Source organism: Cydia pomonella, chromosome 11 (assembly GCF_033807575.1).
Source record: "Cydia pomonella isolate Wapato2018A chromosome 11, ilCydPomo1, whole genome shotgun sequence".
NCBI lineage: Eukaryota > Metazoa > Arthropoda > Insecta > Lepidoptera > Tortricidae > Cydia > Cydia pomonella.
The window spans coordinates 6,776,628-6,799,244 of record NC_084713.1 but is presented as its reverse complement, the minus strand read 5'-3'; the positions used below and the strand labels follow the sequence as shown (position 1 = coordinate 6,799,244).

Here is a 22,617-nt window from a genome sequence, read left to right as displayed (position 1 = left end):
AAAATAAATCTACATCCGGGTAGATTGGGCGTGGGGGAAATTTGATTAAAGATTTCACCGTACAGGGAAATGCTTTTTGCTGAAAGATAAACGGCGGAGAGAAATGCCGGGCGCGGCAGATAAAGGGCCATAGACAACCTTTACGTCCTGCAGACTACATCAAAGGCCGGGTACACGGCAATTACATAAGAGCGGGTACAATACCGGCATGCACAACAAATGCTGTCGTGTCGCCGGCCAGGCCCCTGGGGCTCCGTAATTAAGTTCCGCTTGGGGGTGCCCACTCATAACTCCACAGTGCGGCCATTGGATCAATTGTGGGTCACGATGTTTGACACCCAGGTCTAGATCAGGGTCTAAGCGGAGAAATTAAGGCAAAGATAACAACTTAGATATGGTTAGAGTCTCGTGAAATAATAGTTATCAGTTGATAATTATGAAAAAATATTCAATGACAATAGAAATTACTGTGCACGCTACATATAAAGCGATTAGATAATAATGATTATACGCAGAACAATATGTACCAGCAATGTAAAGCAGTAGAATAATATCCATAATAATTAAAATAAGACGTAATAATTCCAAACTACAGTGAGAAGCTGCATCCATTAACATCGATATAAAGAATTAGCATACCACAATATTGGCGATTCAAAAGTGCCATTAATTAAAAATTAAAAAGTAAAGGGCTATTACCGCGGTAACGAGGTCGGATGCGTCCAGCTAACAAGTAACAACAGAGCACGCCGCCGACTTTGATACCCGCTGCGCGACAGCGCTTGCGTGCGAGACCCGGGAATGTGCCGCAAGTTACAGGATACGCCTATGGCTCATTTTATCTCCTAGATTTTATTAGGCTAATTTCAAAAACCGTAACGGGTTTTCGAAAAGATGAGTTCTCTTACGTTTGCAAAATTCCGTTGGATATTTTTATGAGCTAAAATATCTACAACCATGTGTTAATATGCACAGGTCTTATAGACTATAAAAAATAATAAAAGAAGCCGAAACTGCCAACTACGCCTAGGAAGTAATTGCTTGGCAAGAGTCCAAAAGCAGAAAATACGGGTTTAGAGTATCGAAATATCATCTTATTATTAGGTATAAACCTAACCTAACATACTTTTTAATAATTTTGTTTCAGACACTTCTATCAGCTTACTTTGTTTTCGTTCCCGTAGCGGTCAGTTTAATGATAATCTCAGTGGTAAATCAGAGGATAATTAGTCAAAAAGCTATTCTGTTTGTTTGCCATTAATATTACTGAAGAACATTGACACAGTTTTCAAACGCTTAACTTATCATGGTCATCACCCTAGTGTGATAGCACTCAAACACACAGAAAAAATTAAAATATGCTGAATTGACCCGTTGTGAAAGACTTTTAACTGTTTTGTTATATTCACATTTTCCACTAAACCGTTTGTCCCCTGCACCGACCAGCACGGTGAATTTTGACAGACATCCCTACACGGTCCGCGGAGACGTCTCTACGCGCATAGATTGACAATGCGCGGGCGCGGGTAATGAAGCCGCGCGGAATGTTTTGATGGCTATTAAGACTTTAGATACGTTTCTAATCTGCTTTACAAAAGGGTAGCTTGTGTACGTTTGAATTAAGATTGCTTCATTGTATACATAGTTATACACGTAATAGTTAAAGTGCGTTTTACTTTTTTTGCAACGTCGACGATAGTTTTTACGCATCAACTAGAATCTTAGAATGTTTATTTTGTATTGTCGATGGCGCTTACGCCGCACTGCGTAGCGCGGCGTTGTTTATAATATGGGAGCATCGTTGCGTCGTATCGTAAGCGCCACCGACAATAAGGTCCCTTTTCATAGATAATGTCACATTTTATATTTTTTTCGTATGTATGAGTCATAAAACACCCTTTTCAAGTATTTTGTACCTTATTATAGTATCTTACTTATTTATTTTGTCACATAATGTTATTTTATTAAAGAAAAAAAACAATAGATTTAAAACTAAATGCAATCTAAGTTTGTTCAAATATACTTAAACGAAACTTTTACAAGGAATTAACAACAAATTGAATGTATATTGGAAAACAAAGTTTTAATCTCTTGTACCGCGATATTGCCTCAAACAGATGGGTAATCAAAAGTTTAGGAGGGCTCAAAGGCTTTGGCTTCAGTTGCTTAAAATAAAATTGGCTCCAGAGACTTAAGTGAAATTAAATCTAAATTATGTAAAAAGCGATTGTTTTTAACTTTACTAATATTGGATATTAGATAATAACAAGGTTGAGCTAAGTGTATAAAATTAATAAAGGTTTGGTATGATAAAAAAACATCTTGCATAATATAATACAAACCACCCAGATACAACTTACAAGATAAGAAGGTAGAAAGCTTGAAAAAAGCATGTGCAAATCGGTCAAAAGTTAACTGTAACAAATTTCACGCAACCAAACCCGTTTTGCCAATGAACAAAAGTTGTTGACAAGTTGAGTTTTCGAGAGCAATTTTAAGCGAATTTCCAAACGTCATAGAGTAAAAGTTGTTTCACGTGCTTACTGCTTAAGTATGGTAATTACAGTTTCGATATTTCACGTAATAAAGGACGGATTTCGTTTACTTTTCTGCGCTTACGATTTTGATTGGTGCCTAATTTGCATTGACGTGTTCGATAAGTATGTTCAACTGCTGAATATTACTCGCGTGTAATTTTAAACGCTTACTTGATTTCAATTCACGATTAATCAGAAAAAAACTATTCAAAAGTAACAGGACATGCACCAAAGGAGTTTTATGTGCGATGTAAATGATATGTAAGTATTCGATGCGTGAAATAAATTAGTATTTATTAATTATGCGTTCTTGACAATTAATACATTGGAATAATAGATGCCTAAATTATCTGTGATGAATAAAAAACAAAAAAAAAATACTTTTAAAGATATAGCTAAGTTATTATAGATAACTTTGCAATCTGTATTTATTGATTTTAAATATCGTTGCAGGCATTTATGTATGAAAATAAATATAATGTTCTAGTCTTGTATACACAGGTGCTAATCTACTAATCCAATATTTTGCTAAGTGTATGTTAGTGAGGACATTAAAAAGTAATATGTAAGACTTCATGCCATATGTAAGATGCAACACAACATAAAGCTCTTAACAACACCGAGAGAATTTTATGTATTTATTCAATAAGGAATGCAATATTCTATTGATATAAAGCGAACTAGTCATTCCACAGTAATGTATCTACATATCGGTCTATAATTTATAATCTATACGTAATAAAACTAATAAATGTTTATTGCGCTTCCATGAGGTCAACTTATTAAAATACAGTTAAGTATTAAACTAATTGTAAGTGCCTGTGCCTATAATTATCGTAATTAATAATTATTGGTGTAACAAATATGTACAGTAGTAACCTTAAGTAAGCTTAGACGATTCTGAAAACCATGTCTCTAGGGGGAATGCTTATAAAGCCTGACCAGTAATATATGATCACGCGCCATATTGCGGAATTTCATTGGAACGAAATTTCCCATACTAAACTGAACTGTCACCCTATACATGAGAATAACAGCGCCCTCTTGACAATGATCATATATTTCTGGTCGGGCTTTAAAACCGTAACCATGATAAAACTTATGAGAACAAGTTGCAAGGACCAGTCTAAAATGGCGTATTACGCGGGAAATTGTGTTAAATCGATCGTGTTAAGTAAATCCTAAAGTACCTAGTTATTATAATGGACCATGCAGAATATCTTCACGGAGTATTCATGCTTATAAAAGCATATAATATGCTTTTTTTCTAAAATATTTTTATGGTCATATGAATTGGCGGATAGTGTACACCTACACTACCTACAGGATAGAAAGGGGGGAAATACGAGGGGAAAATCTGAAATTTGATAAACTATATAGGTAGGTATATTTATATACACGGAAATTTGTTCTTTGGAATCACGTGTTTACACGGCGGCGGATACAAAAAAGGAACACTGCATTCATAGACTTTTAAAAACTTTCAGACCTTACTCGACTACAAATCGAACCGGTTGTATCTGTCAAAAGTCGTACCTACCTAGGTACATAGTTAATATATAAAAATCCTATATTTGTCTCAGAACGTTTTGGGATTGCAACAAATAGTTTTGGTACTATCAAGAATATCGGTGTAGCTATTTTGGTGCTATTTTTTTTAAATATTCGATAGCAAAATAGGTATGCAAATTTGGTACTTTTATCTATGAATTATGCTGTAAGAGCCCCGCAGCAGTTCCAAGGAATCATCACCATCAAAATCGGTTACTTTTACGAAAAATACTTAATTATGCTGATGCTGTGCTATTGATACAAAACAATTATTGTCCATGAAATCTGTATTTGCCGGCTGTCAATAAAGTATAATTTTATTTACATGCCAAGGAAACTCTTTATTAATTTTAATGTTTAATATAATAAATTTATTTGTGAAATACGGTCTGCATTATTATAATTCTTTTATTTTTATTTACTTATAATGGTACTTTTGATAAAACTACCCATCTGCGTTACATTGACAGTTCAGGAATCCAACCCTGGCTCCATTTGATTTGATACAAGTAAAAAAACATGCATTGCTTCTTTATTCTAAAATCATTTTCGTGACTCACGAATAATGTTCCGTATTTCTTGGTACATATTAGATTTCCCCTTGCCACACAATCTGGATTTAACACCCTGTGTAGACTATAAAATAAACTTCGATTTAGTTGTTATGTTTCTAAGCAACGTATCATAATCGAAATAAAAGTACATCACTAACTTCACCAATGGAACTAGTAGCGCCATCTAGTGACAACCTCGCGAGAAATGGCGCTGTCACAGCTGATTGTCATAAATAAAATGTACATGAATACGTATTATTGCAAGAAATTCACTCACTACAATTTACTTCTAAGTATACTAAAACGTCAATAAGTCTTTTAGCCCAAGAAAGATCCCAATATCATTGTTATTACTCACAAAATGCAATCGTCTTAGCTGTCACCTGTCAAAACATTCGCCACAAATAAGCACAAAATCACCGTAAATATGTTGGAAACGGATCTTATAGATATCGGCTAGTGTGAAATAATATATATGTAGGTAAAAAAACATTTAGACACATTTTCGGCAATATTCCATGACATCACCTGTTGTAGCAACATAACCTCTAAACTTGACAACCAAAATAGAGAAAAGGTTGATTTTCTCATTAAATAATCAAATTACTTACCTTTTCTTTTAGTTTTAACTGATAACAACTACACCTTGTAACTTCAGGCCTCTAGTATACACACAAGCTACTAGTTTTATAGTTATTTTTAAGATAATTTCAATTTGCTAACTGATCACTGACAAGAATTAAGAAAAAATAATTTACAAACAAAATTGGAACAGCATTACATGTTAATTCCTTTGGTATGGAACATATTACAGTAGTTATATGTAAAATTAAAGTTATTCATACCAATAAAAAGATTTTCAAGCTTGTTTTCTGTTGTCATTCATACATAATATGTGCACTTGTCTTTGAGCACACAAAACATTTAATATTTAAATTTGAGTACATACAATAAATGTTATAAATATGTAAAGTAAAATAGACTTAGTCACAGCTTTTAAATAAGTTCTACACTTATTAATTTATTACAAAATATTAGCTTCCGCTCGCACTGAAGTTAAAAAGTATTTTTTTTTCTCTTGACATTGGTATTGGGACCTCATTACAAGATATAAATTTCATTAATATGGAGCTCAATGTGCTTTAAAACTGAAGGCCTGAAATTACTGCACTTTAAACACTGGTCAGCATCAAACGGTTGTAATGGAATATTGCCAAAAGTGGTCTCAGCGACCCACCTTCTTCATTATGCCCGTCTTTCGCTTCGAGAACGTGGTGTACCGCCGTAGTTTGTTGTCTATGTACTCCATCTTGATCTTAACTCGGCCTTTGGTTTTCTTGCCATTAGACGGGGGTGATTTCTTCGGCTGAAGAGACGCATAGCCATCGTCTGCTATGTCCGGCATGGGGCAGTGGTCGAGCCCTAGGCTCTGGGACGGCCGCTCGTCGTAACACTGGTCGGAGGGCCGCTTCACGCCGCGCGGGCCCGGGCAGGGCTGCAGCCCCGGACGCAACGAGCCACCGCCGAGCGAGCCGGGCGCCCGGCCCGCGCCGTACATGTCCCCCACGTCTCCCAGGAGACCCATCCCATACGGCGACCCGAAGCGGGGCTCCCGCGCTCCGCCGGGCGCGTCCATCATAACCTCACAGTACGCCACAGTAAACGGTGCGCGCACGCGCTTCACACACCTCACCGTTCGAAATGCCGAACGGAGACTGACCGAAAACGCGAATGAACCGAGGGCGGGACTGACGGGTCGGCCGCTCGGACCGTGACTGACTTCGCGACGTTCGCGTCCCGCGCGCCTCCACCGCTAGCCGTCCCGCTCACACGCACGAACCGATACTCTCCGCGAGCGAGACGGCGCACCAGGGCCGTAATCTGACACAACTGTAGGAAAAGCGTGCACCGGGACGCCGCGAGTTTCAGTGCCCGAAATCCTGTATTAAAATAGAGCTTTTATTTTGAGTTTATTTCGTAAATAGAAATAATAGAATCGGAAGTGGAGCGACGCGCGCGGGGCGGTGGGCCGGCCCGGCCATATTTAGACGCGAGCCGTGCCAAATATGGCAATCGACGGTCAAATGGGGGCCACTGAAATCCCTCCTACTCGCACCTGGCGATTTTCACATCTAATAATCAATTGAAAACTTTGTCACGTCAGTTTAATATGCGATACGTTTGACGCTAGCTAAACAGCCTTTATTTTATTTTACTAACCGGTACCTAAACCTCGCTCAGAGGTTTACCTACTTTTTAAAAAGTTTGGAGTTGGAGCATGCGCAATACTTTGCGCGGAAAGTTTCTACTTTCAGAACTAATAAAACTTTCAAAACAGTTTCATGACGAATGTTACGTAGTAAAATTTGTAAACCATAAAATTCAATGATGTGCATCATCTATTCTCGAAATATACAACCATAAATAGTCCAGCTAACGTTTTGGAGTAAAGCCAACTTTATCTGTGCAATTATTAGCTACCAAGTATTGAACGATTTCCCTCTATTTATTTACTATTTTCCTTTAATCTTCTCTCGTAACGATATTATGTAATACCTAAATCTAAAGTAATCACAAACAAATTAGGTACACGCTTATAATTAGTTTTTGACTAAGTATCTTTATGTAGATTGCGATCTATGCAATTCAAATTCCTGGCGCGATTAATAATGTTATTTTTTGTTATATTATTTTACGGCTCGAGGAGCATTAAACCCCTCGCAATGCTCAGAATTCACTTAACGTGTGAGATGATGGGTCAATATCGAATTAGTCGATTCTACCACCCAATATTTTTACGCGATGACATAAACCTGCGATTGAAAGAAATGCGGAACGAATAAAATTCAAGTATTAAGTAAAACAACTTCAAAATAGTTCAATCAATCACAAAACTTATCTAAACCATCGCCTACACGCGGAACTGTTTATTCTACTCATTATTGCCAAAATCGAATTGAAATTAGTTTCAAATAAATTTTATAGTGTTATTAACAAAAATCTGTGAATTTCCTCCGCGTAACAGCGGCCGCCTACGTCCAGAAGGCGGTTGTTTTTCCTTTTTAAGTGTATTTTATTGGACTTAGTCACGGTGCATTCAACTCTTAAAAGCCTTAAAAAGGTCGAGATTATTTTAATTGCGTTTTAGTTGTTAGGAAACGTGTTTCCTTGATTATTAGCTTTATTTGGAGGAAATTATATGTATTCAGTAACGCCTGTTTTCCGGTTAGGGATTTTACCTGATGAGATAGAAGCCGAGAACAATGCCAAAGACAATGACAGATATTATAACATCATTTCATAAGTTAAAATTATCTTCATGTAACTCAAAACAAGCTATCAAATCGCTATAAAGCAAAAATTTTCCGGAAAACAACATGTTAAACATGTGCGGTGATGACAGGTAACACCACCTACCAAATATACCTAGTCCAAAATCTTCCAATGCTTCCAAATTGATTTATTTATTACATAATTACATATTGAACGTGTGGACCACAGTGATACTTGACTATTCTTTGTTTGTTTACGATACGCCAACTAAGTATTAGGTGGGCAAACAAATTAATGTTTAATCTGTTTTATTTACCGCACCGTAATTAGCACTTTCCGTGCCTATGTAGAACATTTAAAGGGCCATAATGTACTGTAAAATGTTATATGTACGATAAAAGTGCCAATAGGTAATTCGCGACTCGTGTCGATTTAAAACACTCCCTTCGGTCGTATCTATACTTTTCGCAGATATAATGTACATGTACAATGTTAAAATGCAATTTCTTTAACTACAATAAAACCTAATTAAAAGAGTAAATAATACGAAATCCTGCGATAGACCTATAACAGATACCTAGTCATGTTTTTTACAAAGAAGGGCACTGCATAACCAACAGCAAACACCTACTAACTGCTACTACTTTTACAAGTTGGCCAGAAATAAGTTGATTTTTTAAAAGTACATATTGACACTTTTAACAACGGTTTGTGTATCGAACTAGAGCTGGGTTTTCCAATTGTGAAATGAAACGAAGCTGTTATTTTAATCACGAAACTGTTTTGAAAAACAGCAAGGTCGCCTAACGAAACGAGACGAAATTGTGTTCAAGTAAGAAAACGTACCTCATTAGTTTTTCGTTTCGGAATTTCGTTTTGCATTGATGCATTGCTATTTGCGACCCTCGCGCCGCGTGGGATTGAGAAGATCGTTTTATGTTACCTCCGTTTCATCGTTTAAAAAAAAACAGTTTCTTGTGCAAGAAAGTGTTAATCCGTTTCTGCACGAGAAAGTGAAAAAACGCTCGGTGTGGCTTCGAAGCCAAATAAATAAATAAAATATTATAGGACATTATTACACAAATTGACTAAGTCCCACAGTAAGCTCAATAAGGCTTGTATTGAGGGTACTTAGACAACGATATATATAATACATAAATATTTATAAATACTTAAATACATAGAAAACACCCATGACTCAGGAACAAATATCCATGCTCATCACACGAATAAATGCCCTTACCAGGATTTGAACCCGGGACCATCAGCTTCGTAGGCAGGGTCACTACCCACTAGGCCAAACCGGTCGTCAAAGCCAAAGGAGAATATTTCGGAAGTCAATAAGTTTTGTTTAGTTAAATAATAGTACTTTTCATTTCTAATGACATTTAGTAAAAGATGTAAGATTTTTTTTTCAAATTGATAACATATTTTTGGCCACCTCGTAAGTAGGTGCTACTGTTTTGTAAGACTTTCCTGTTGCCAAGTTAAGCTACATTAAGTTAGTTCTAAGTTCCAACTCTAAAACAATGGATAAGATAATCATCATCCACAGGCTCCATGGCTCGCGTATTTCGACCTGTGGGGCCGAGGGAGCCGATTTTTAAATTCCAAGCGCACGATTTCGTCACTCGAAAATTTGTGGCAAACAGCGAAATGCTATTTTAGAAATACGAGCTACATAAATTGGGAATCTAGTGGTATTGAGCACTCGTTTTCAATTGAAACAAGGAAGAAACCCCTGAGGAGAAGGAGGAGTGCCCTTCTTTGTAAAAGAATTCTTTTAGTGGAATTTAAATGCCTAGTAGTGGAGATGTTAATAAAGGGAGAACATGAAATTGAGGGAACAAAATAAATTCAAAAATCGGTCCCCAGGACCGCTTCGTCCACAATCTTATTTCGTCACCTTCTTAACTTGTCATTATTGTCATATGGTCGCCTGTTCTGATTCATCAACACACCTATATCGTCACTTTCCTATCTTGTCCACATTTCTATGTGGTCCACCGTGCTTACTCGTCCCCATTCCTATATAGTCCACAGTGCTGGCATTGCTGAAGGGCAAAATGACAGGCCCACAAAGTTTTTCAGTTGGATAAAAGCAATGCAAAAGTGACTGAAAAGTGCCGATATTGTCTCATTTATAAACGCAGTCAGGATAATGGATGGTACAATAATGTTGACGAGCTGGCACTGTGGTCAAAATACGAATGTAGACTATCTGGGACCGTAGTCAAAATAGTAATGTGGACGTGAGAGGGAGGTGGCGATTTAGGAATTGTATGCTGACGACATGGCATTGTGGACGATTTAGAAAGGTGGCGAAATAGCTGTGGACCAAAGGGTCCTGAGACACCTGTGGGTCGCGATAACATTTCTTTAACTAAAAGTTGCCTACAAATACTTATTAATGGTTATCGTGGAATTCGTGGAGCCTCGCAAAGTCTTGGTGAACGACTCAGGTTGAAAACCCAGGGTTTTGGCAGGGCGCAGGCTAAATGCTAGCAATCACATAAAATCGTTCATCATCAGAGTGAGAGAGTTTGATGATTAATTACAAACACAGGGGGTAAACATTAACTTTACTGATTTTACTCCCTTGTTAAACAAATAACTATTACACCAAACCCCTTCGGAAATGCGCTCTTTATTCTTTGAAATCAGTGATAAAAGTTGAATTTCATCCACTAGAGTGCAAAGTAAGTAATTTGATGTTTCTGGCGTCAGTTATTTGGATAGATTTTAAACGATAATTTGGAAACGTTAATTTTTTCGGAGTCGCTCAGTTCATGGGCGGCGCCTGCCGTAAAACTTACGGGGGTTGGGTCTCTATTTTTTTTTCAAAACAAGGATTACAAAACAAAGGGCTGGCCTTTTTATGCTCTATTCAAAAAACCTCCGACTCCAGTGACAAATATAATGATACCCGTATTAAACCTAGGAATCTCAGAAGCGTAGTACAGTGACATCACATCTGCAACTAACATACGATATATCGTTCGGAAAGTAACAGTAGCTTTCTAAGCAAATAAAATGAGCTGGTGGCAGCGCATTCCTTGCCAAATGCGGTGTGCCGGGGATGGAGCGTTGACGCAACGCTATTCTACGTATGAATGTCCATACTTTAAGCTTTATACAGGATACGTCTATTTTTATTAATTGACTCCCGTTTGTCATATTAAAAACTATATTTTGTACAGAATAGATGTAAATACAAATACAGAATTCTTTATTTTTGTAACTTACACGTTAAATATAAGCTAAGGGATGGAGCCTCCCTGTAAGCAAAAATAGCTTGTGTTGGGAAGCAAATAGCCTCCGCTTTTCCTTAGGTAACATGAGGTAAGTATAAAGCTATATAATACTAGTTATATACTCATATAGAATATATAAACTCTTATATAGGTACAGTCGCCAATCGCCCCAGATATATAGTAGCGGCCAAGGCGCTCACAAATATTTGAACACGACACTATTGTCAAGGCATTAGGGTGCGTGTTCAGATATTTTTGAGCACCTCGGCCGCTCCGATATACTGATGGTGACTGTACCAATATATGACTATATATTCTATATGAGTATATAATTTATGTATTAATTGTATGTACTTAAGTATTATGTGATATATGTAGGTACATAATATGTGGGGTTTATAGGTTGTTATACTTAATGTTTTCTTTTGGTTTTTCAAATGCACCGCCTATAATATTTTCTGATTTACCTTAAGGTTGACTGATAGAGAATGTCTCTTGGCATTAAGTTCGCCTTTTGTAAATTTAGTTTTTCTTTTATGCAATAAAGTTATATATTCATTACTTTAATTAGCATGGTACGGACTGTTATATTATCTTCCCGGATGATTTGAAAAAATCTTTAATTTTACCATTGCATAAAACAGGAAATAAAAATATAATTAGTAATTACAGACCCATTGCGTTATTACCTTCCTTTTCAAAAATTGTTGAAAAAGTTATCTATAGCCGAGTTGTACATTTTGTCACCGCGAACAACCTAATAAACAGCAACCAATTTGGATTTCAGCAAGGTATATTTGGGATGCAGTTAATGACAAAAAACCTTGTGTCAGCCTCTTCCTCGATATGAGCAGGGCGGTCGACTGCGTGGTACCATCCATCCTACTATCACAGCTAGAACACTTAGGTATCCGTGGAAATGCCTTAAAATTATTTGAAAGCTACTTTACCGACAGGAAACAAGCGACTGTTATCGATAGTTACAATAAAGATACAAAAAGTGTTGAAAAAGTACAATCAGAATACAAAGCTGTAAATTTGGGCGTTCCTCAAGGCAGTATTTTAGGGCCTCTTTTATTCCTTATCTATGTCAATAAGTTACCAAATATTATCGAGGAATTATGTGTAATGTTTGCCGACGATGCAACAATTTTATTTTCTGGTGAAACAATAGACGATGCTTTTTGCACAAATATCAGTAAAACTGTAAAGACTGTCGTCAGTTGGTTAAAATCAATAAACCTAAACGTAAATTTAACAAAAACTAAACTTATGCAGTTCAGGAACTATAAACAAACTTCGATAAATTTGAATGTGATGGAGTCGGGCATTTTACTAGAAGAAGTAGACAACATAAGTTTCCTAGGCTTAACAATAGATGCTCAATTGACCTGGAAACATCATATAGAGAAGATTAATAACAAAATTTCCAGTCAATGTTACGCATTATCTATATTATCAGAAACGTGTTCTGAAGATGTTGTTATTAGTGCGTACTACGCCAACATATATTCTCTATTGACTTATGGTGTCATATACTGGGGCAATTCCGTAGACGTGCAGTCCACATTCATTTTGCAAAAGAGGTGCTTAAGAATTATCTATCGTATTAACCACGGACAATCACTAAGAAATGTTTTCAAGAACAAAGGTTTTCTAACTTTAACTGGCATATATATATATACGAACTCTGTAAATTTCTTAAGAGTAACAAGAATTACTTTACAACATTAGCTTCCCTCCGCGATAACCTTCGCTCTCAATATAAGTACAATTTAAAACTGCCTCTAGTCAGAAATAAAACTTACGATAAAAGCACATATATTACTGCGATTCGAGTCTTTAATCAGCTTCCAGATGAATTAAAAATGTTAGATGACATGGAATTTATACGTAGTTTAAAAAAATGGCTTATTAAGAATGAATTCTACTCTCTAAAGGATTTCTTTGAATTATATTCGTCATGATACCGTATACTCTGTATAGATTGATATGATGTTTTTAACGGAAATGTGTTTCTTACTTTTAAGTTAATAGTTAATTAGTTTAAGTGTATATTGTATACCCGAATTGGGTTACCGTTGAAACTTACACATGTAATTAAATAACACCTCTGTAACACGGTTGTACAATAAAGAATTATCTTATCTTATCTTATTTAGGTAACTAAGCTGTCACTTAACGCCAGGTTTTGTCGTGTTTTCTTCAGATAAAACAAAAAGTAACAAAAACGGCGCTCTCTCCTTTCAGGTCATGAAATTCCAACTAATAGTTTATACAAACTACCCTCCGAGGTATAGTACCATCTACTCGTATAAGTGGCTAAACACTGGTCAGCGAGATTGGTGCGTGCCCGGTACTGCAATTATCATGTTTTTGAATTTTTTTATGTAAGAAGTTTTTAATTTAACAAGTAAATTAAATCGAATAAAATAATAACAATAGTATGTTACTAACACGATATGGACACTTGATGACTTGGATTTGATTTGAACAAAATAATAGTAGCTAAATAAACACTTCATGTTAAAGAAGACATCTCCCATTATAAGGTCAGTTTCATGGACACCACACGCACAAGCTAGGCCTCGCGGGGTGTGGGGTCAAACACCTTCGGACTTTGATTCTGTCATAAGTATTGCGAGTACATATAATTATGTAGGTACTCTTTGTTTCGATTCATATTAATTAGGTATGCTGTTATTTTAGCAATTCAATACTGTGCTTTATATGGAGACTCGCATTAGGTACCCAATTCGAGAATATGATTTCAGCCTTGTAATTATGATGTAGGAGAGGCCGCAGTATCTCCCTCAAAACAAATCTAATAAACTATACAATTTCTCTAATACACAAGAAACCAGAAGACTTCGACATAAACTTAAGCATTTGGGTTATCATAATACAAATTAGTTAAAATTAACGCACACAAATAGGTTTGAAACGATTATTTTCAAAAATACCTATATATGCACTTAATAAACAAACTTAAAAAAAAAACTTAATGTTGTTTTTAAAGACCTCTCGAATGATGTAGCAAGCTGGATTTTTACCGAAATTCCACTTTTATTTAGTTACATGTTAAGGAGTGTCCCCTGAGATACATTTTTAATTCCGAATTCAAGATTTTCAAAGGAGGAAGACAATTAGGTTGTATGTTTTTTAATGTTTGTTACTCCATAACTCCGTCATTTCTGAACCAATTTTGTATATTATTTTTTTGTATGAATTTATATATGTACAGATTGGTCCCGTTTTTGTCAAAACTCAGTTCTGATGATGGGATCCATGAGGAATCAAGGGAACTCTTCAAATTTGAAAGGCATACATATAGTGATTTTAGTATTTTCTTTAACAAATCAAGCATTAACATTTAAAAAAGTGACATTTGATGAAGTGGAACTGCTGATGATGATCAGAATGGAACTCTTCAACAACGCATAGTACACGTTTGGCGATTTGTCCTCTTCGCTGTGTTTGTTAAGTAAATTAGATTTTCAAGACAATTTTTTGTCAAGTTCGAGTTCTGACGATGGGGTCCATGAGGAATCGAGAGAACTCCTCAAATGTTAAAGGCGTGTAATGTTAAAGGTGAAATATATATATATATATAGTGATCTTAATATTTTCATCACCAAATCAAGTATTTACATTTGTAGAAGTGACATTTGATGAAGTGGAACTGCTGATGATGAACAGAACGGAACTCTTCAACGATGCATAGTTCACGTTTGGCAATTTGTTCTCTTTACATGTTTGTCAAGCAGTTAGGATTTCAAGGCACATTTTTATATTTCTATCATATTTAGTTTTTTTAATAATTAGGTATCTGGTGCGTTATTTCATGCATGGTGTGAAATAATTTATCTTAAATACAGTCGAATACCCTATTGCGGGTATCTTACTAGTCAACCATAAGGCAAATCTGAAATGTGTCAAGGTGGGTGCAGTGACAAAAAGAAACATGTTACCTCCTTTTCTACATAATTAGGCGTAGGACGCTGCCTTTTTGATTTCATTGTATGAAATCCAAAACCAACAATAATCGTTCTTTCACCGGTCTCCCTCATTGAAGTCGGTTTTTTTTTTCTTAAAAATTATTTTATGTAAGTACATTTATACATACATATTGGTCCCATTTTTGTCAAAAACTCCTCAAATCTTAAAGGCGTTACATATATATATATGATTTTTGTATTTTTTATCAACAAATCAAGCATTAACTATAAAAAAAACTGTCATTTGATGAAGTGGAACTGCTGATGATGATCAGAACGGAACTCGTCAACGTCACATAGTTCACGTTTGGTGATTTGTTTTTCTCTTCAACTTCTATCAACAAATCAAGCATTAACATTAAAAAAACTAACATTTGATGAATTGGAATTGCTGATGATGATCAAAACGGAACTCGTTAACGACGCATAGTTACCTGACTTGCTTAACAAGCAAGATTTCGACTTGGACCCTAACTTGGACCCGGAACCGGATCCGGACACCGACTTGAACTCATACCGAGACTCGGACCGGGATGCGGACTCGGATTCGAACTCTGACCCAGACCCGGTCCTGGACCTGACCCTGGCCCTGGACCTAGACCCGGACTTGGTGCTGGATCTGGACTCAGACCCGGACACGCACGCGGACAGAACACTGGGTAAAAAAAAACAAAAACTAATAATGCTTTTGCCTCAACATTTTGGAACTTGAAGTAGGTACCTAAATTTCACACTCATTTTAGAATGTTACCTAAAATGTTACCTACATCGAAAGGCAATAAAAATATTTTGGCCTAAGTAGTTCATAATCATAATAACGGCAAGAACAGGCTATATAAATTTTACAGATTTAGATTGAAGGACCTCGCAAGTACAATTTTCATTTTACCCTTCATACCTAATAGATCATAGCAACTAGCTTTTTATAACGAAGTACCTGCAACCTGCACCATGGTAAATATAATTCATGGTACCTATTTCAGGACGCTTCAAAGTCTGTTAATTAAAATCAAAAGCTGTCAAATAATTTAGTTTTCCACAGATATACATTAGCTTGCCGCATTGAATGCTGAATGGCGCATTGAGATTTTTAATAGAAGTCGCGAGCGAATATTCCTGGATTCTTGTTTAATACAATACCCGATAGGCCGCATCCGGACAATCGGCAGAATATCTGAGGTATCCACGAGACAACCGAATGCCCGGCATTGCCAGAATATCGTCATCTAGTCGCCAATTATTAAGGCATGCACAAATGGCCAGTCGAAACCCTTGGAATCTGGCAACACACTTTATGTCTCTATTCATTAAAATCCCTCGTTTCTAATTAAAATTGTTCAAGTTCGGTTACGCGTAAATAAATCGCGGCGGGGCTTGTTCGAGGTTTTGCTTTGTTTGTCGCTACATATTTGTGGGAGCCGACATTAACACCTCGGGACGCTGGGTAGGTACAATGCGTCGGTAGGAGGCACAAAGGCTGAGTGTTGGGACGATTTGCGGGAGCTACAAGCGTTAAATATATCGCGTCGTGCACAATACCATAGTAGAGTCGTAAGTAACACGGCCGATATATGGACGCCCTGAGCTTTGTTCGCGCGATTACATCTTTTCCTGCTAATAGAATAGGTTTGTTTGGACGGTGATTGTTGATATTTATTGTTTGTATTCAAGTTTAACGAATTGATGGTTCTAAGGTTGAATGGAAGCGTTAGATGCGGGGAAAGGACATGCTTTTATTGTATGACTGTAAACTTTGTACGGCAGCTTCCAAACCAGGCTCTATTCGTCCTCGCCTGTATGGCTTTCATACCTACTTATCGTATATAACCACCTGCTTACAGTAGGTATATATTTTTATTATAGGTACTTACTCATTATATACAAATTCTACGCAATTACACATTTAGCAGTTTTTGATTTCGTCTCTCAAACCTAATAGAGTTGCCTGTGGCATCGTCCCCAGGAGCCGCTGAGCTAAATATTCCCCTGCACGAAGGTCGCGGGACATCCAGACAAGTTTATATTTAGGAAATTTCTTTCTCAACTTGTTTGGTGTCTGATGACCACGGCCCAAAGGTTTCGACTGCAAGTGCTGCAAATATGTAATTACGTTTTAAAAATGCATATTTGTGGCACTTGTTAAGTTGGGCATCTTCTGCAGCCGTCCCCGGTTTTCGGGCAGAGCGCTGGACGTGGGTCGGAGCCAAAGTATCCACGCAGGTCACGTCCCACCTTGATGATTTGCCTATTAATTTATTTAAGCGTAGAACTGACTCATTCAAGAATGTGTTTACTCTGATGAAGAATATTTCGATTACTTTAGACATCATACTTGACACTTTATGGTATAATTAGTTATTGAATCTGTATTGTAGTTATGACATATTAGTAATATAATAATATTGTAATTTTGATAATTTTGACATTTTAGTAATACGTTACATTTAAGTGCATTAGATTTAATGTATGTATGTATGTATGTATATACTTTATTGTACATAGAAATAAAAACACGAAAAACACAGTTACAGAGTAAATTAAATACAACAAAGGCGAACTTATCCCTGTATGGGATCTCTTCCAGTTAACCTTTGAGGAAATGAGTAAAACAGAAGTAACGGTGAATGAATGACAAACACAAACAAAAGTGTACAATCACTGAAATTAATGAAATGCACGTTTTGAATACACATTGATACAAATATACATAGATAGAAAAATAACCATAAAATAATGCATACATATATATATAAATAAAAATAAATAAATATTCAATATATAATATAAATAAATATGAATTCGAATCAGAAAAGTAAAGGAAATTAAAAAAGTAGAAGTAGGTACTCAATGGAACTAGGAAGTCGTAACCAAAGTATCGGAAAGCCACAATTTTTTAAGCTTCTCCTTGAGTGATGCTACAGATTGGGATTGCCTCACGGACACCGGAATCTCGTTCCATAACTTCACGGCATGGACAGTAAAGGATTTCTTGTATATGCGCGTCGTATTGGAAGGAATCGTGAGTAAAAGATTGGTGCTTGATCGAAGGCGATGACCACTACCAGCAGCTAAATAACTAAACCTTTCGGAAAGGTAAGGTGGCGAAGCAGGATTAAATAGAACATTGAAAAGCAATGATAGGACATGCACATCTCGTCGACGACGAATCGGAAGCCAGCCAAGCTGAGATCGAAACTGGGATACATGATCAAACTAAATACAAAGATCATGATGATGATTTAAATACTCTAAATGCGTACCGTTGCATGTTTTTTTTTTATATTTAGGTACTTTTTATAATAATTTTGCATGTCAGTTTCTGGTGGAATGTCTGTGACTACTATATATTTTAAACATCTTTTGTACCACATTTTAATATTGTGACAAGTCACGCCATCTAGTGATACCATAACTGCGTTAAATACCGCCTCATGGATCCCATCATCAGAACTGAGTTTTAACAAAAATGATTTTCATAATCGGTTCAAATATTATTTATATTATGAAGTAACAAAGATTAAAAAAAAAACGAATAAAAAAGAACAAAAAAAACATACACACCGAATTGATAACCTCCTCCTTTTGAAATCTTGAAGTCGGTTAAAAATTAGGCATGATTTACTATACTTGACGCGCCCAATGATCATTTTTGTATGGAGTAACTATCATCAATGTCAAATATTTTTGGACTTTTTTTGGTACTAGGTATAACACATTTTTTTACCCAGTAATGTAACATTTAAGTATAAACATACTGTAAAAACCTATGTCATTAATCATTTTTTAAATTAAGTCTACCCAACTATCCGAATTGGAGGAACTGTCATACGGATTATATTGGCCGCATCAAGTATCATCTCATCAACAGACACTAAGGTTGTTTAATGATGCGATCCTGAGGCTCTTTGACAAACACGCACCCGTTCACACAGTCAGAGTTAGGCGTCCACCGGCTCCCTGAATCTCTGAAAGCGTCCGTATAACAATGCGGAGGAGGAACAAAGTTTTCTGTCTCTATAAACGTGACCGCACCGACGGCAACTGGGTACTCTTTAAGGCAGGTCGTAAGTGGTTTAGAAGCGACGGTTTATTCACAATAATGTTTCCTCTTCTTCTATGGCTGATGTCTGGAAATTTCTTAAGTCTCTTGGCTTAGGTAAATCTTCCAATGGTTTCGATGGCAGTTCCTTCACTCTTAATGATCTTAACATACAGTTTTCTTCCGCTTCTCGTGTTGACACTGCTATTAAGACCAGTACTCTTTCTACTATCATATATATGTTTCTACAGTTAATATAGGTAAAGGCCATTATTAAAGCCATCAAGTCAAAAGCCGTGGGTTGTGATGATGTCAGCCGTTACATGATTGTATCAGTCCTTGATTGTGTACTTCCTGTGATAGCTGACATCATTAACACCTCTCTGGTCACTAGCGAATTCCCTTCTCTTTGGCGTAAAGCGTTTGTGATTCCGCTGCCTAAAATTAGTAATCCCACCTCTCTTAATAACTTTAGACCCATCTCCATTCCCCCCTTTCTCTCGAAAATTGCCGAAGCGGTTGTTCATAAGCAACTTTCGTTATTTGTCCATTCGCATAACCTTTTAAGCCCCGTGCAGTCAGGTTTCCGACCAAGTCATAGCACCAGTACTGCGCTTCTTAAGGTAACGGAAGACATTAGGCGGGGCATGGAGAGCCAATTGTTCACGGTTCTTGTTCTAGTTGATTTCTCTAACGCGTTCAACAACGTTGACCATGACATTCTCCTTGCTCTGCTCAAACACATGAACGTTTCGGAAACAGCCCTTAACTGGTTCGCAGCCTACCAGAGGGGCTGCCAGCAGGTAGTCCGAGTTGACCGGTCCTTGTCTGACTGGTGTGACCTGGTTACTGGCGTGCCTCAAGGAGGAATTTTATCCCCACTTCTATTTTCCGCCTTTATTAACTTCATTACACCTAACCTTTTCTGTACCTACCTACCATCTGTATGCTGATGACCTACAACTCTACGACCAGTGCCCCGTGACTGACCTTCAGATTTGCATTGACAAACTTAACCTGGACCTTTCACATATCCAGCAGTGGTCAAAAAAGTTCGGCCTTTTGTAAATCCTTCCAAGTGCCAGGCCATTGTTATCGGTAGTTCCAGACAGCTTGCAAGAATAGACTTGGACGCGATAACACCAGTAAGTTTTGCCGGCACTCCAATAAGGTTCAGTCAAAGTGTTAAAGATCTGGGTGTTCTTTTAGATAGTACTCTGAGTTGGAGAGCACAGGTTACCGAGATCAGTCGAAAGGTCATGGGTTCCCTTCACGCTCTTAATAAATTTAAGCACTTCCTGCCTATCAAAACTAAAGTTTTATTAATTAATTCCCTTATCCTGCCCATTATTGATTATGGTGATGTGTGTTATCCCGACTTAAATGAAGAACTTCTCGACAAATTGGATCGGCTACTCAATAAGTGCATTCGCTTCATTTTTTGCCTTCGTAAATATGATCAATTTCTCGGAGCGATGCTAAGCCGAACGGAGCCGAGAATGCCCGAACGTTCTAATATCTCCCCACTGTCAGTAGTAGCGGATGAAACAACGCACCAACAGTATCTGCCACCCTCGAATACTTTAGTAAATAGAGAATATACCCGTATCCCTACAGCTTACGCTCGAAAGTAACTGCCGCTGTCTAAGCGGAGCGTTCGGTGGGGCGTGCAGCGTGGCGTCGGGCTCACAAGTGATTTGAGGCCGCTGGTATACGTTTGCATTTGTTTAACATGCACGCCGCACGCCCCGCCCCGCTACACGCCTAACTCGAGCGTCCACTCAGGCCTCACACGAAGTGTTCTAAATACAGAGACATAAGTATATCGTTTTGGTAAACAGTTAGCTACTTTAGACTTACATAGTCTGATCTGCTACTTTGGATGCTGACTATACACACAGCTTTAAAAGTGTATTTAAGTCCACAAAAACGTAGCGTATATACAGCTAGTATACATACACACATATGAAATCGCATAGATATATTATATTAGTCTATAAGGTATATATTTGTAATACGGGACTTGTTGCCTGATCAAAATTTCGAGTAAATCAAATCTCCTAAATACATATATTAAGAGAGGGCACCCGCGAAATTGTAGTTATATTATTTTGAACTTGTACAAGTTTTAATGAAGGGCAAATGCATGATGAAATTCATACGGAAATTAGACTGTAATTACAAGAGCAGCCTCCAAGAAAAAACTTAAAGTTGGCTCGACAGGAAAAAATCACGAAAAATTGACAACAAAGCCTAAACCGATGAAGATAGGTGAATGAAACTTGAAGCATACAACGTGTCTCTACTCTCTGGACATTGACCGAGATCCCGAGTAGAGTTCCTTCTCAGGAATGTTCTAATATGGTAAATTATTTGATTAGATAAACATAAAAAATTTTTTTAAAGATAAATAAAGGCAAATAAATTGTCAATAAATAGGAGCATAGGTACTGTATTAGTCATTCGCAATGACTAATGTGACTAGCCATATGCCTATTTCGTAATATTAGCCTTGGTTTTATATTAAAACACATAGAAAATAATGAAAAACTACAGTACTCTTCGTTTGCATCTTTCAGTCATGATTTCACTCCGTATTCTAACAATTACAATTTGAAGGACACGTTTCCGTATTTTACCACTTGTGATTTCGATTAAATACATAACATTCAGTGAATTTTCATTTTATTTATTTATTTTAAAATGCTGCGAAGAATGATAATAATCAATTGAAGTTAACCTAGAATAAATGCATAATTATTGGTGTAATAAAGAACATTGAGTTACTAACTTAATAATAAACATAAAATATTACAATACAGACGTTATTTTCAGAAAACAAAACTATAATACCTGAAGTTAAATAATAATGTTAGCATATTCATGCTTGATAGGTTTTGAAACGTTTCATTTTATCATTTTTTTGGTCTACTTAAACTGACTACCAAGCGAATCCTGTCGTTGTGTGCGTAAAAAACATTGTGTCGCCATTATGTCGCCGTTATGTCGCCAATATGTCGCTGTTATGTCGCCAATATGTCGCTATTATGTCGCCATTATGTCGCCGTTATGTCGCTATTATGTCGCCAATATGTCGCCGATATGTCGCTATTATGTCGCTATTATGGCGCCTATATGTCGCCGTTATGTCGCCAATATGTCGCTATTATGTCGCCGTTATGTCGCCAATACGTCGCCGTTATGTCGCCAATATGTCGCTATTATGTCGCCGTTATGTCGCCAATACGTCGCCGTTATGTCGCCAATATGTCGCTATTATGTCGCCGTTATGTCGCCAATATGTCGCTATTATGTCGCTATTATGTCGCCTATATGTCGCCTATATGTCGCCGTTATGTCGCCGTTATGTCGTCGTTATGTCGCTATTATGTCGCCATTATGTCGCCGTTA

At 36.9% G+C, this 22,617-nt stretch overlaps 1 protein-coding gene across 2 annotated transcripts in view; it reads right to left on the bottom strand.

Moving 5' to 3' along the window:
• Positions 1-6,753, bottom strand: part of LOC133522739 (serum response factor homolog) — a 325,153-nt gene extending 318,400 nt beyond the window's left edge. Inside the window, exon 1 of one of the 2 annotated variants that reach the window (XM_061858168.1) lies at positions 5,880-6,753. In XM_061858168.1, the coding sequence (XP_061714152.1) occupies positions 5,880-6,281 (402 nt within the window). In that variant the 5' untranslated portion in view covers positions 6,282-6,753. The remainder of the gene's footprint in view (positions 1-5,879) is intronic. The other variant, XM_061858169.1, reaches the window with a different exon arrangement.
• Between the last annotated feature and the right edge of the window lie 15,864 nt (positions 6,754-22,617).